The 14415-nt window shown below is 36.3% G+C and overlaps 1 protein-coding gene across 3 annotated transcripts in view; it reads left to right on the top strand.

Moving 5' to 3' along the window:
* GBE1 (1,4-alpha-glucan branching enzyme 1) overlaps positions 1 to 14415 on the top strand; it is a 184265-nt gene that overhangs the window by 92651 nt on the left and 77199 nt on the right. For all 3 annotated transcript variants that reach the window (XM_044441828.1, XM_044441827.1, XM_044441826.1), the window contains exons 8-9: positions 11788 to 11903; positions 12047 to 12174. In XM_044441828.1, coding sequence (XP_044297763.1) covers positions 11788 to 11903; positions 12047 to 12174 — 244 coding nt within the window. The remainder of the gene's footprint in view (positions 1 to 11787; positions 11904 to 12046; positions 12175 to 14415) is intronic.

Below are 14415 nucleotides of genomic sequence, written 5' to 3'. Positions count from 1 at the left end.
CTTTGGTTAGAAGCTCCTTTAGTTAGTTTGCAATAACATATAATTTTCCTTGAAGAATCCAGTTTCCTTTATTATCTACAATCAAACACAGCTGTGTGCAAAATTATTTTAAATGTAGCTAGAAAAAAAGAAGCTAAGATTGTTTGGTAATTAAGCTATGTACTGAGATTTGTGAGGGACACTAACTGTAATTGTTAGTTTTCCTATATTTTTACTGGAAAATATAAAACACAGTAAGTGGTCACTCATAAGAATGGAAGAATTACCTTTGGTCTGATCCATCAGCAGTACATCTAGAACAATGTTCTGTTCTAGCAAATGATTAATAATCATTCCATTCTAATTAATCTGTCCACACATTTATCATTCTATGCTCCATTAATACAAATGCAGGCACATTTCTTTTTTTGCATAAAGTGTTGTTTTTAAGATAGCTGTTTTTTACTGTTTTCTTGTGTGTTTATTATTTTTAATACCATGTGTGTTTTAATGATGTGATTTATAGTTGCATGCCTCCTTGGAAGGCACCTGCTTTGATAGTTGTCCAAAAATTGTTTGAATAGATGAGAGTTCCAGGATCTACCTCCTCATTTCTTCATTGATCACATGTGCTTACAAGGTCCTTCCCACCAATCAACTTTTGACCAATTTTGTTATAACCATGCTATGTGTCCAATGCAAGAATTAAGGGAGTAAATAACAAAAACAGATGTGTTTAGCTGCTGTGTATTAATCCACTAATCTTTTAGAAATGTCCTAGATAAGATTTACCCACTGTATGACTGGATGACACTAAACAGACACTAGGTCAAATTACATTGGTGACTCCATGGCAGGTTACTCAATCCCATGAAGTGTGATTGCCACCTTTAACTTATGGTGAGCACCTAAGCTAAATAATGGGCATGAAAATGAATCACTTTTCCAGACCTAGATAAATTGTGTGTGTGGTGTTGCGTGTGTATCAATCGTACACATACAAATTGTGTGTGTATCAATTGCAAAATAAAAGTTAAGATTTCAGTTCTCATTGGCATCCTATTCATTCTCACTTAGGCACACCCAGGACCAAATAGATATGACATAAATCTGTAGTTAGCACAACATATTTTTTCCCTTGCATGGTCTAGGGGAGGCAAGACTCACTGCAGATGAAAATCATGCTAGGGAAGAAGGCAGAAGATTTAAAAGAGGACCAAATAAGAGATAGATTGACTCCATAAGGAAAGCCACAGACTTGAATTTAGTACAGTTAAGCAGGAATGTCAAGGATGTGATATTTTGGAAAACTTTCATTCATAGGGTTGCCATAATGTCAGAGATGACTTGGTGGCTTGTTAAAAACATTTGCCCCAATATAGATTTTAAAAGCCTCTCGGTACTCTTTTTCTGCACTGGAAGCTGTGAGTCTGTTGAGCTGGGAGGAGGAGGGTATAGCTGCTAAATATATATTTCAAGGCATGTAAGTTTTAGCCTTGCACATAACTCATCCTAAAGAAACTTTACTACTACCAGCTGGGGCTGAGACTGGTCTTCGCTGTGTGTTTTTGGCTGCTCTCGAATTAAGGTTATGCTTACTGTGACCTACCGTTTCCACTTAGCACCAGCAGAATTGTAATGGGTAAGGAATAGAAATGTACCTTCACCCACATATGTAAATGAATGTATTTAATGCAAAAACTGACAAGATTCCACAATCACTTTTTGTCAGGAGAATAATCAGTCATTATAAGTTAGAAAGGCTTAACTCTTCAATGTAGTATTTAATACATTATGCAAGATACACTATCCAAGCCAATATGACAAAATGTCTGTAAAACAATGTGACTTTATGAATGTTCAAGATATATTTTTAGAAGTCGACCATATTTACTAACTTACTAAATGTATTCGTCTTTTTAGAGAACTTTTAGTTTCTAAAGAAAAAAGTTGAGTAAGACATCTACAGTATAATTTAATTCTCATAAGTGAAAGCAACATCTGAAATTTCAAAACAGTCTTGAAGTATCCATAACTCTCAAATCTCTGGACTACTGTTTCAGAAGAATGTACTTCTTTCTTTTAATTAAATCCCAGAAGATCTCTATAGGAAGGAAAATCTACATGGGAAATTGTTTGGGGAGAAATAATCCCAGGAAGACTTACTGCAGCTTGTTCTGTTGTTCAGTAATGTAGAGAAATATGTGTACAGTGCATACCTCATTGGAAGAACTTTCATTTTATTAGAGATGTTTGTATTTCCGTACTGGTTTTTTGATACTAAATGGAATGCTGTTTTAGTTATCAGTGATGCATGGCAGCTGCTGAAAGCAGCAATTCTCCATCTCTTTCTTGTCTGCTCCTAGTAATATTTAGTCACACAAAATGCAAGGTATTACTTTGCTCAATTGACTCCATTTGTGGGGGTGGGAAAGCTAGCAATGCAAAGACATTGTGTCTCACATTTTGCAAATGTTACTACAGCAGAAGAAAGACAAAGGCATTGGGTTGCCATTTTGTGCCTTGACCATGAAAATTGAGTTTCAGTATCATTCTAGGCTTTCACAATCTTCTTTTCTATGGTTCCTGCTTGTGAAATTTCACTAGACCTTGTCTGTCACAGAATATATGGCAAGAAGTTCAGAAACATTTCAGCACTTGCTTTAATTTTGTGAGGGCTGTACTTTATGATTACTTGACAATCAGTGTGGCCTAGTGATTACGAGCAATGGACTGGGAGGTGAGAGATCTGGGTTCTGGTCCCCACTCAGCTGTGAAGTTCAGTGGGTGAAGTCAAACCAGTCACAGATGCTCCGTATAACCTGCCTCCCAGGGTTGTTGTTATGCAGATAAAATGGAAAGGGGGAGAACCTTAATATATATTGCATTACATTAATGTAATATAATAATAATGATGATAGGAAACTGAACTCTTTTCACTGAGGTAATTTGCAGAGGACAGATGAAAAACTGCTGTTCATACAGATACTATTAACATATATTTGAATTAATTTGTGTATGTTACTATCTTTGTGTAGTCACTTGCTTTTGCAATTTGGATAAGAATGTTCAAGACCTCACCAGTGACACCCTGTGGTTAACTGGTGCGAGTTACCATTGTGCATCCCCAAATTTTAGGAAATGGCTTCAGGAGGTAGAAAGTGTTCCAGGTTCCAGCTAAGGTTGTTTTAGATCTCACTGGCTGAGTCTCTGCATTAATCAGCAGCAGCAATGTTTTTTCGGCATGTCAGCATCTTGTGTGAATTAATGGGCATAATCCAGAGCTCATTCTTTATAAATGAATCTTATTTGATGCTAATAGTTATCTATAGGCAAAATGTGTTTATCAGGGCAGAACACATAAATTGGAATAGTTGATGTTGCTCAGCAGGAGGTTTCTTTAGTTTTATTACAACAAGCATTGCATAAATGACAATCACTGTGTTTGTTAACAATGTCTAAGTGATTGAGCCGATTTTGACTAGAGTTTCAAATGCTAGAAAAAGAGGAAGGAAAATACCCTTCTCCTTTGAAAGAGAAACCTTTTGGCTACTTTCTTATTCTGTTCACCTTTCTATGTATCGCTGAATCAATCTTAAATCATTATTAAGATATACCATCTCACCAAGCTGTTCAAAAGACTGTCTCTCAAGTCAATAGATCTTTTTAACTTCCACTAAATGTATTTCATTTTTAATATCCACAAAAGAACAAAACCTTACTTGAAAAGCAGAGCCCTTCATTTATATTTGAAGAGTGCCTGAGCCACAATGTCTGAATCCAAATTAGTATCTCGAGATTTCCAATTTTGGGGAAGAGAGCATTTAATAAATCAGGAATCTAACTTGGAATTAATGATTATTTTGAAAAGCCTTTGTTTCTTCTTCTTCTTCTGGCACTCTTGCAGTTTGAAATAAGTTATTCCAAGTAACTTTTAGTTTCTAACTCCCCAGTTGTTCAGAATGTTGTTCAGAGTATGCATTGCACTAGGTTTATTCTTGCTGCCTGCTCCTGAGATGGGGTGGAGGAAGTGGACTATAGTCAGACACAAATCTGTGCAAGGGATCCTTTGTATCGTTTTTCATCATTTGAGTGTTTATAGTGAATAATGATTCCTGCAATAGATCCTCTCACATTAAGAATTTCTGAGCTCCCGGTATTTTGAAAAGAATGCAATCCATGCTGTAGATATAGATATGGATAGATATAACATTTGTGCTACTATGAAGAGGGTAGGGAAAGCAAATTTTGCCAGCCTTAGCACCATTCTAGCAGTATCTTGTGCATGTACTTCCACCCTCTTCCTGCCTGTTGAGCGTCAGAGGGAATACTTCGGGTGCAGTTCTCGTATAGGAGTAAGATTGGAACAAAGGCAGTAATTGCATGGAACATTCCCAAAGCGTGGTTCCCTATATTCTAGGAGCCAAACTATACAGCATCCTAGTCACATATAGGACTGCCTTATTGCGGTCCTCAATGGGTGGGTCCAATTCGAATTGGATGGTGGCATTTCCGCCCTCTCTCTTGTTTTTGTCTTGAAGTTTCCCACAGGAGGGAGGAGTTAAAGGAGAGAGAAGCCTTAGGAATCCATTAAGACTCTTTTGTTTTTGTTTTTAATTCCCCAGAGAGGGTAAACCAAAATGTGGAGGGGGAGGGGATTAAAAATTCCCTGCTACAGCCACATGGTTCTTATCCATGCGTGCTTACAGTGAGGTAGATTAAGCTAATACTGCAACATGCCATTAAGTGGAATTAGAGGAATGCGTAGCATGGCCCAGAGATTTCTGCAAATTTGTGATAAACCAGTTGGGAGGCAGAATCCACCATTCTAACAATGCTAGAATGAGTTGTTAATTAAATGTTTATTAAATTTTTATACCAATGAGTAGCCAAAGCTTTTCGATGTGAGATGAGCTGAATGTGATTCATACTCTTCTAAATAATGGGGGACTTAAAGGAGAAAAAAGTTTGTCTGTGTTTAGCCACCAAGCATTTTGGTCACTTTACACATAAACATCTGTTTGATTATGTATAATTTAATTCTGGCATACAATGTGGTCATTCCTTTTTAAGTTTGCAAAAGTAGTTTTGACTTTTATGCTTTGTTCTCATATTCAGTCTGTTTCCAAATCATATTCTTTCAGCACCGATTCATCCTTTTGGTTCTATCCCTCCACTACAACTCTGGTTATATTATGGTCATATCCTTACTTGAATGGACTTTCCTTCTCTTTTACATCTTCCTCAGTCTCTTGACTCTGTCCAAAATGCTATCACCAAAATAATATATCAGTTCTTGCAGATCAAACAGTTTATATCTTCAAGACTGTAGATCAGCTTCCCTACTAGAGCAAAGGTTATACTGGAGCTTAAGGCTTCTGTAGGCTCAGCTTCTGTATTCCTCACCTGATAACACCCCAATCATGTTCTTCAGTTGCTTTCAATTGTTCTTATATGAAGATCAACTACCTTCAGCTGTTATTATATCAAGCTCAGCCTAGATAAGACTGGTTCTTCTAATTACATGGAGGGCATTTTAGATAGGATTGCACTCTCCCCAAATGATCAAGTTCATACTTTGGGAGCCAATTTTGTCACCTGATGGGCAGGTGGACCAGCTATGCTCCTATCTAGACAGAGAGAACCTGGTTTCAGTAATCTATGCTCTGGTAACCACCAAGTTAGACTACTGCAAAGCCCTTGTTACACAAGCTGCAGCTTGTGTAAAATGTGGCAACCAGATTAATAAATGGAAAAGTCTGAACCTATAAGATCTGTACCTAACCTAAAAGTCTGAACCTATAAGATCAATTCCGGCCTGTTTGCACTAGTTGTCTGTATGCTTCTGAGCCTGATTCAAGGTGTTAGTTTTAACTTAGAATGGCCTACATGGATTCAGACCATTTAGAAACAAGCAAGCAAGCAAGCAAACAATTGTTAGGGAACACCTATCTCCTCATACTGTCACTTCAAGGTCTTCCTTTGAATGCCACCTGCAAGGGAGGCTGGGAGCATGGTAACAAGTGAGAGTCTTTTCTCTGTGGTGTCCCACCCCTCCCCCCAGTATGAAATTGCTGTCTCACTGAACCCCCCTGTCACCAAGACTGTCGTATCTTTGGCACATGTTAAGACTGCCATCCACTTCCAGGCATTCAGTGGCATAAACTGGAGCATTTCAGCTGATTTAACTAATCTAGATTTAAAAATCCTTGTAATTATTTTAGCTGTTCAAACTGTTTCAAAAAATGTGCATTAAAATGTATGTTGTCTTTTATTATTATATCTGGTTTTGTGTTATAAGAATTGCTGTTAACCTCCCAGAGAGCTTCAGCTATTAGATGGTGGAGAAATTAAACAACTATTATTATTATTATTTTCCATTATTCTTTATTTTCACTTCTGGTTAGCTTTTCAAAAAACTAACATACAGGATGAATTGTATTTTATCTGTGTCCTTTCAATTTGAACTACATACCAGCCTCTTCAGTGTACTGCTTCTCATTTTCAAATGACACAAAGCTTAAGTACCTGGAATCTTGTGCTTGATTCATCACTCAGTTTCCCTCTTTTCCAGGCTATAAATATAGATGAAAGACCCCTTAGGACAACTTTTCTTGTATTTCTCTTTAAAGCATTTTGAACTTTGGCTGTGCTATATGATATAACTATAATAAGGAGAGCTTTCTAGTTTTAACTATATACTGCAACTGAATGTTGCATCATAGGAGTTGTTGCATTGTCTTGGTTAGCGTGCATTCCCTTTTCCCATGCCATAAAAGGAGTGATGGTGGGACCAAATATGTACACAGATGTCAGAATGGTATTGCTAGAGCTTCACCCTCCTCTCAAATTCAACATTTCTTAAGATGCTATTATCTGAATGACCTAAGATTAATTCTGGCTCTACTTTAATAATAAATAAATAAATAAATAAATAAATAAATAAATAAAATAAAATGATAGTAATGTATTGGCTAGTTATTTGAAATATAAGTCTCATGCTTGTCACTAAACTGTGAATGTACAGAAACAGGTCCATGTTGGAGATAGTTGAAGCCTTAATTTCTGTATATAACTTGTGTTTTGTTTGTTGCAAAACTGTGGATTGTTCTGGAGGTTAATTATGAAACATGTATGTATAAAGAATCTGTGACTGGTGTTGCTTCATTTTTTTTAATATCACCGACTGAGCTACTAAAATCCCTAAAGACTGTTTAAAAGTGAAAAGTATGACTACTTGCCATTGATAACTTTGTCCCCTCCATAACCCTGTCTGAACAAAAATGACTTCACATCTGGAATGAAGGACATAAAAGATGGAGCTAGCCTTGCCTTCTCTTGACAGGGAGTTCCAGAGATTGGGGATAATCCCTCTTTTTCCTTCCTATCAAATTTGCCTTCGATGATAGCAAGAGAGAGAAAAGCATATCCCAAGGAACATAAAATCCAGGCAGATTCATGAAGGAGAATGTAGCCTGGCCCCAAATAGTGTAGGGCTGTGTACTCTGTCCAGAAACAGGTCAGTAGCTAGTAAAGCTGTCGTAAGAGAATTGTGTGCTCCTTATAATCTGTCCCAGCAGTTTTTCCATAGCATTTCGAACCAGATGAGGTCTCTAAATACTTTTGAAAGGCTGCGCCATGTAGAGTGTGTTATAGCAATTCAAACAGGATTTACTTAAGATATATGTACCATGGTGGCATCTATAGCCATGGCTACACTTGTTCCACCAGCCTCAGCTTGCGCTTGACAAGCTCATGCTTGACCCCCACTGAAGCATGGGCATCTAGTTGCAGAGCTATATCCAATGCACCCAGAGGAGGAACCTGAAACTTCTGAAAGAGTGTAAGCCCATCCAGCAAAGGCTGAAACCTTGTTTTCTCATTTGTTTTTCCTGTGGCTAGAAATGTTTCTGCCTTGCCTGGACAAAGCTGTTTCTATTTAACTATCCATTACCATTATCAGACAATGATTAGCCTTCTAACAGCTCCCTTGGATTTAGAAGGAAAGGCACAATAGAGAGGTATCATGAGCATTCATGTGACACCAAATCTGAAAACTCTGGGCAGCTTCGCCTAGCTGATTTACATATATGCTAAATAGTATGGGAAATGAAAGAACTCCAAGGAACATCATTGACCAATAGCCACAGCATTAAACAGAAATATGCCAGCACCTCCTTCTGCATTTGCCTAGCTATCCAAAAAGGTCTAAAACCACCATAAAACAGTGGCTCAGGTCCCAATCCAGTTAAACAGTTGTCGACTTCCTAGTTTAAACCATCTAACAAATAACCAAATAGAAATCAATTTATAAATTCATCTCACCCAGGAGCACCTCACATTTTACAATTAGTTCAAGAACTTAGTATTGGCAGTACTGTAATATCTCATATAACTTCTGTCTTGATTGTATACTTTTAAGCTTTGGATGCCACATCTCTACAAAGTAACATTGGTGGGAAAAGATTTTGAAGAGATGAGTAGCAACTGGACAGTGTTCTTGAGACAACTGCCACCTCCCACCTGCTTTCTCTTTCCCCACAGCAGAGGTTCCATTGTCCAGTTACTTCTTTTGAACATAGAGATGGAGGAAACTGCCATTCTCAGTCTTGGCAAAATTTTCAGGATTCTGCTTTATTTTGGACTGCCATTTCTTTCAGTCAATATGGGATTATCTGTGCATTCTTTGTACACAATTTTGTATGCATTTTTAAATGCACACAGTTTGGATGCATGTACCCATTGACTATAGTGTGTTCATGCACATTTTGGAATGCATGCATTTTCTTCACAAATTTTTAAAATATGCCCATGTTGTCAAACACTTGTTTTGTAGAATACATTACAAGCTCAGAAAGATACGGATATTTGACCACAAATTGACCCAGTTCATACGATCAAAACAAGCCACAGTGGCTTGACACTGAATTTCTCAGCTGCTGACAATATTAGGATCTATTCCATTTAGTACTTTATTTTTTTTCCCTTATTGGGGTCTTTCATTTGACATTTTCCAATTTGTAACTGCCTGGTTTACAATACACTGGTGAATTGCAGGGCTTAATTTGTGCAGGGAGTTACTGGGGATATGTTCCAGAACCTATTTTCAGTGTCACTTCAGAGTGTTGGATAAGGGGCTCAGGCACTGTAGGCTAGCATTCACTTGCCTGTTTTGTTTTAAATGGTGGTTCTTAAAAGGTTTGTTACATGCAGTCCACTTACATTACAATCAATGAGACATTTGCCTTTGAGTTAAATGTGTTGTGGATGTGGATACTTGTGTATCACAACATGTGTTTAGCTGGTACTGAAAGCTATTTCCTAAATATGCAATGAATTCTGGCAATATGATTATATTTAATCTAATAGGTAATATTAGAAATCACAAAATGATCTTTTCCCCTGATCTTCCAGAGTGTCTTCTGAATGTAAGATGTGGGTGCTTTATCGCCTAATGTGTTCTTTTTCTTGAATACATTTGGAAACAGTCATCCAAATAATAATGATTTCAAATTGAGAAAAGCAGATACCTGGAAAAGTATAATTTAATTACTACTTCATTTTGTTAACATTTGATGCCAAGGCTCAGTAGAACTTGGCTATTGTCTCATGTCAGCAGTCCATTCCAATGAAGAAGTTACTTGTTACTTCTGAAATTCTGAAGAGTTTAAGAAAAACTTTATTCAAATAAGGAAAATGTAGACATCCAAATGCAAACAGAAAGAGAATAATAATAATGATGAAGATAATGATAATAATAATAATATTCTGTATGTCCCCAAATAATGTAGCATATTGCTTACTAGACACTTTTCCAAACATTTTGAACCTATTCCAAAAGTGTCTCAACTTTCTGCTAATTTAGATTATTTCTTTCTTCACTGAATAAGCATACCCAGTATTACAGTCTGCCTTAGAGACTAATAGACTTATTTCTCTTCCCTCAGAGCAATTAATGTTGGACAGACAGTGGCTTGGATTCAGACTTTGTCTCCCATAAATGGAAGGCTTTTGTTCATTTCAGCAGAGGAATTCTGCTGGCAGAAGCAGGGAGTGTTGATTTTCCCGTTTCTGCTACAGTATCTGGAGGTTAGGAGACCCTCTGGACAATGCATGAAATAGCACCAGAGACTATGGAGGAAAGGGGAAATGAGTACCAATATTGGCTCAGGGGATGCATCTGACAGCAAGCACAAAATTGATTTCCCATTCAAAGCCCTAGTGTGGTAAACAAGTTGTTTACCGAATTGAAAACTTCAAATTGCTTCCCTAAACTGTGGTGTGCATGCACACAGGAAAAAAGTGCAAGAATGTGTGTAATCAGTTTATACGTTGATAGGACTGGGAGTTCAGACAGCGAAAATGAAGGCAATTTGAATGTCAGCAAACTGCAGAGTCAGATCAAGGCCAGGAAATTTTTTGAAGAATTAGGAGGGTTACTTCAGGTGGGTGTAGAAGTGGCGATCTGCCAGTGGGAGACCCAGGAGTTGAGCAGTCTGTCAGATATAAAGGTCGCTTTACCTGAAGATGTGATTCTGGTTGCTAGGAGACAACAGGTGAGAGATTCAGTTGATGTAACAATGGGAGAAGCGCCAGTAGGCAAACTATCACAGTTCCCCACCTCTGGGTTCTGAAGTAGGAGAGGGTTATATGTAAGGTGGAGATTGAGAGGTGTTAATGAGGGCTCAACATTTCACTCTGGGTGAACTCAGATGTGCAACAATAGGGATGCGTAACAACAAGTCCTTGTAAAAACAAACTCTAGATCAGCATGTTTCCTCAGGACCATTCCTCATGATAAACTGTACAAGCATGGTCCAACAGACTTTATATTGTGATATGCCCTTTATTGTAGATATTTGTTTTCCAAAGTGACCTTCTTTGAGCACAACCCCATAAGGTATGCTTGAAATCAGCATTTAGGTAGCCCTATCTAACATTTAGAATTTGCAGTTATTTGTCTTCCTCCATTTTGAAGAAGTGTAATATATTATCATATGGAATGTTTACCTTGTGTGAATATCAAGGAAGTTCTCCACTGTACAAACACCAGTGTTTGAGCAATACTTATTAGATGAATTTTAACTAAATGACATTTCACATAATCGGAACAATCAGAATGCTCTCGGGATGATAGAATTTGCTATATTTGTGATCTTACTCCTTAATTGGTCTTTGTTAGGAACTGTAACTGTTAATGTATAGTTTTTTATGTTAATTTATTATTAGAGATTTTTGAAAGTAATCAGCAAGCCTAAAGTAAGAGCACAAATGTTAAATACTTATATAATGAGAGTTCTGGATTGCAGCCAAAGTATTGATTTTTTTTTGTTTTTAGTTTTCCATCTACATTAAGAAAGGTCCTGAATTAGTTTTAATAATTTTTAGAAAACTCATAAAAATGCCTGAAAGTCTAATGTTGAAATGGAGTTTTTGTGTAATCATGGACAATTCAAAGGGCACCCTCCAATTCAGAATTAAGGACACTTATGTTCACCAATTTCAGTAGTATTAAAAATATTTTGAGTCTGTGTTTGAATTGTGCCCATAAAGTGCTAGCCATTCTTTACTAGCTTGGGATGTTACCTCTATCATGGTGAACTGGAAATGATATGAGCGACTACAATAATAGACTTAGACTTGGGAAATGCAGGTTTACATTCATACAATAGGATATAATGTGATGAATCGAGAAATAACAGAAACTCAGAAACAATGTTCATGTTCCTCTGTGAGAAAATGAAATAAAGACTGTATATACTTGACCAATTATACATTAGTATTCAGGATATGTTATTCATATTTCAGCTGGGAAGTCTTGCGGTTTCTTCTATCTAATCTAAGGTGGTGGATAGAAGAATATGCCTTTGATGGCTTTCGATTTGATGGTGTTTCCTCTATGCTATACCACCATCATGGAATTGGTAAGTTCAATTTTTATACTACCGACTTTCATAATATGATACAAATATATAGCCACAGACTAACTTTAGTTTCCTTAAAAAAGCTTGGGACTTCACATTTTGACTTTCTATGCCTGTGATTTGTATGATTTTGTCTTTATTAGGTGCGGTATTCACTGGAGACTACAATGAATATTTTGGTATGCATGTAGATGAAGATGCTGTAGCATATCTAATGATGGCAAACTACATGATACATCTCTTGCATCCAGAATGTGTAACTATAGCAGAGGTAATCTTAGAATAAGTTATTTTTAGCTATTATTTGAAAAGCTGTCTTAATTGAATCAGTAATCAATTGTAATTACATTAATTTCCACTTATCCATATGCATGATCCACTCCTGTGACACATTTAATTTTAAATCCCATTGATTTCAATTGGAAGAGTTAAGTATGTGCTTAAATGCCTCTTATTTAAATCACTTAGACATATATATACTTAATGTGGGCTGTACTGGACCTTCTATTAGGCAGCAATCTTACATCCATTTACCCATAAGTAAGCCCCATTGAACTCAGTAGGATTTACTTCTGAGTAGGCATGCATAGAATTGTGCTGTTAATAAATGTTAATATACATCATCCCAAACTTTTTTTGAATCATGCATGCTAATTTCTTGCATTATTTTATGGAGAAACTAGTTCCAGCAGGTAATATAACTTAGAAGCAAATGAGATGTTAAATTAGGAAAATAATGAAACTTTAAGTGCACTATGATCATTAGAAAAATTTTGAGTTTTATCCTATTTAATAAGTGAGCTTGTTTATGATTTTCACTTTTTCTCTAGTAAGTCAAAATGATGAAAGCTTACAATTAATATTGCCAAAGCGACTATGCACTAGTATATGCATCACTGAAAATTCCAATCTATGTTAAATTAAGACTGTTAAATGTTTGTCCTACTTCAAATTTATCATGAGCATTCTTTGGAATATTTAGTTCTGTGTGCATGATTTATGTATTAAACTGATGTTAATGAGAAGTCTCTCTGGTGTGTGTGTGTATATGTGTGTTTCTGAGGAAATATTGGTGCCACAGAAAATGATTAAACTAAAAAGCATCTTTGAGTGAAAGAATAAAACAAGTCAATTACATTTATTTTGATGACAGCATTACACATACACTCTTGAAAACATGTTCTGTCCTTTATTACCTAGCATTGTATAAGTGTTTAATATGCAGCTTAGATAAATATACTGGTGATGGCTCAACAGAAAAAAGTTACAGCATTCATAAGTCCAGAATGTCACCACTTAAGCACTCAAGATAGGGAGTACCAAACACTACTTCAGTGTCATTTAAAAAACAGAACGATGTGTTACTGGACAACTACAGATGTAAAAATGTCATTTCCAGAAATAAGAGAATTCAATCTTCCCTTGTTGCATATGGTAAGTCAATGTGATCCACTCATTGTTTTAAAAAACCCTATAAAATTTCAATGACATCAAGTATTTAAAACAGAAATGATGAAATGAAGCAATCATGGGATGTATTAAACTTAAAATTGTGGTATTGATTTTGGGGTTCACTTCAAGTAAAATTAGGCCATCATCCAATGAGCCACAATATGGTTATCAGTATTCCTTCCAATGTTGAGCCTGTTTGCATTACCTCATTTAAGATTTTTTTTAAACAAGATGTGCCTTCAATTTATTCTACTTAAATTGAAAACTACTTCAACTTCAATACATCATTTTTCTGTCTAGTGGGAGCCACTATACAAAATGTGGAATTGATCCACATGCTCATGATGGAAAGGAATTGGGAGGGAGGAACTATTGATATCATTCTAAATTACAAATGGCTAGCATGAATTTGAACTTGCATGTAATGACAGTGGAATGAATAGTACCACATGAGAGGAGTATGCTATTGTCTAGAGTAGGATTGATTTGTAGTGCTGTTCCGTAAGGACCTGATAAAATTAAGTAACAGAATGTGCTTTAAATATATATATATTCTGAATATTCTTCAACTGAAGATAAGTTCTTTCATTCTCCTGTTCCTACAGGAGAGAAAAACTTATTAGAGAAGTAATGCATCTCTCATTATTGTTCATGTTCTATACCTGCTATTCTGAAGTATACTTAGGATGCAATCCTATGCATATTTAGACAGAAAATGACCTATACCACCCAGCCTGGAATGAAACATGGCTGCTGGAAGTAGTAAAACTTTTTTTTGTCTAAACGTGCATAGGATTGCACCTTCAATAGCTATTAATAGTGACAAACATAGATGTACAGTAGATTTGTTCCTCTTACTGTTCTTCTTAAGTGATTGCTACTTACAGACTCATGATGAATGTATTTTGCAAATCGGAGATTTTATGCCCATTTTTTGTTTTAGCTTCCTTCTCAGCTTCTGCCCCCTACTTCCAACATACATGCACAATAGGAGTAATAGAAAATTTGCATTTGCTACCTTGGTAACCCTTTCCTAAAGAAAACTGATTTGGTGTATTCC

This window comes from Varanus komodoensis, unplaced genomic scaffold (assembly GCF_004798865.1).
Source record: "Varanus komodoensis strain SLA01 unplaced genomic scaffold, ASM479886v1 scaffold4, whole genome shotgun sequence".
NCBI lineage: Eukaryota > Metazoa > Chordata > Lepidosauria > Squamata > Varanidae > Varanus > Varanus komodoensis.
This window is presented reverse-complemented; position numbering and strand designations above follow the sequence as displayed.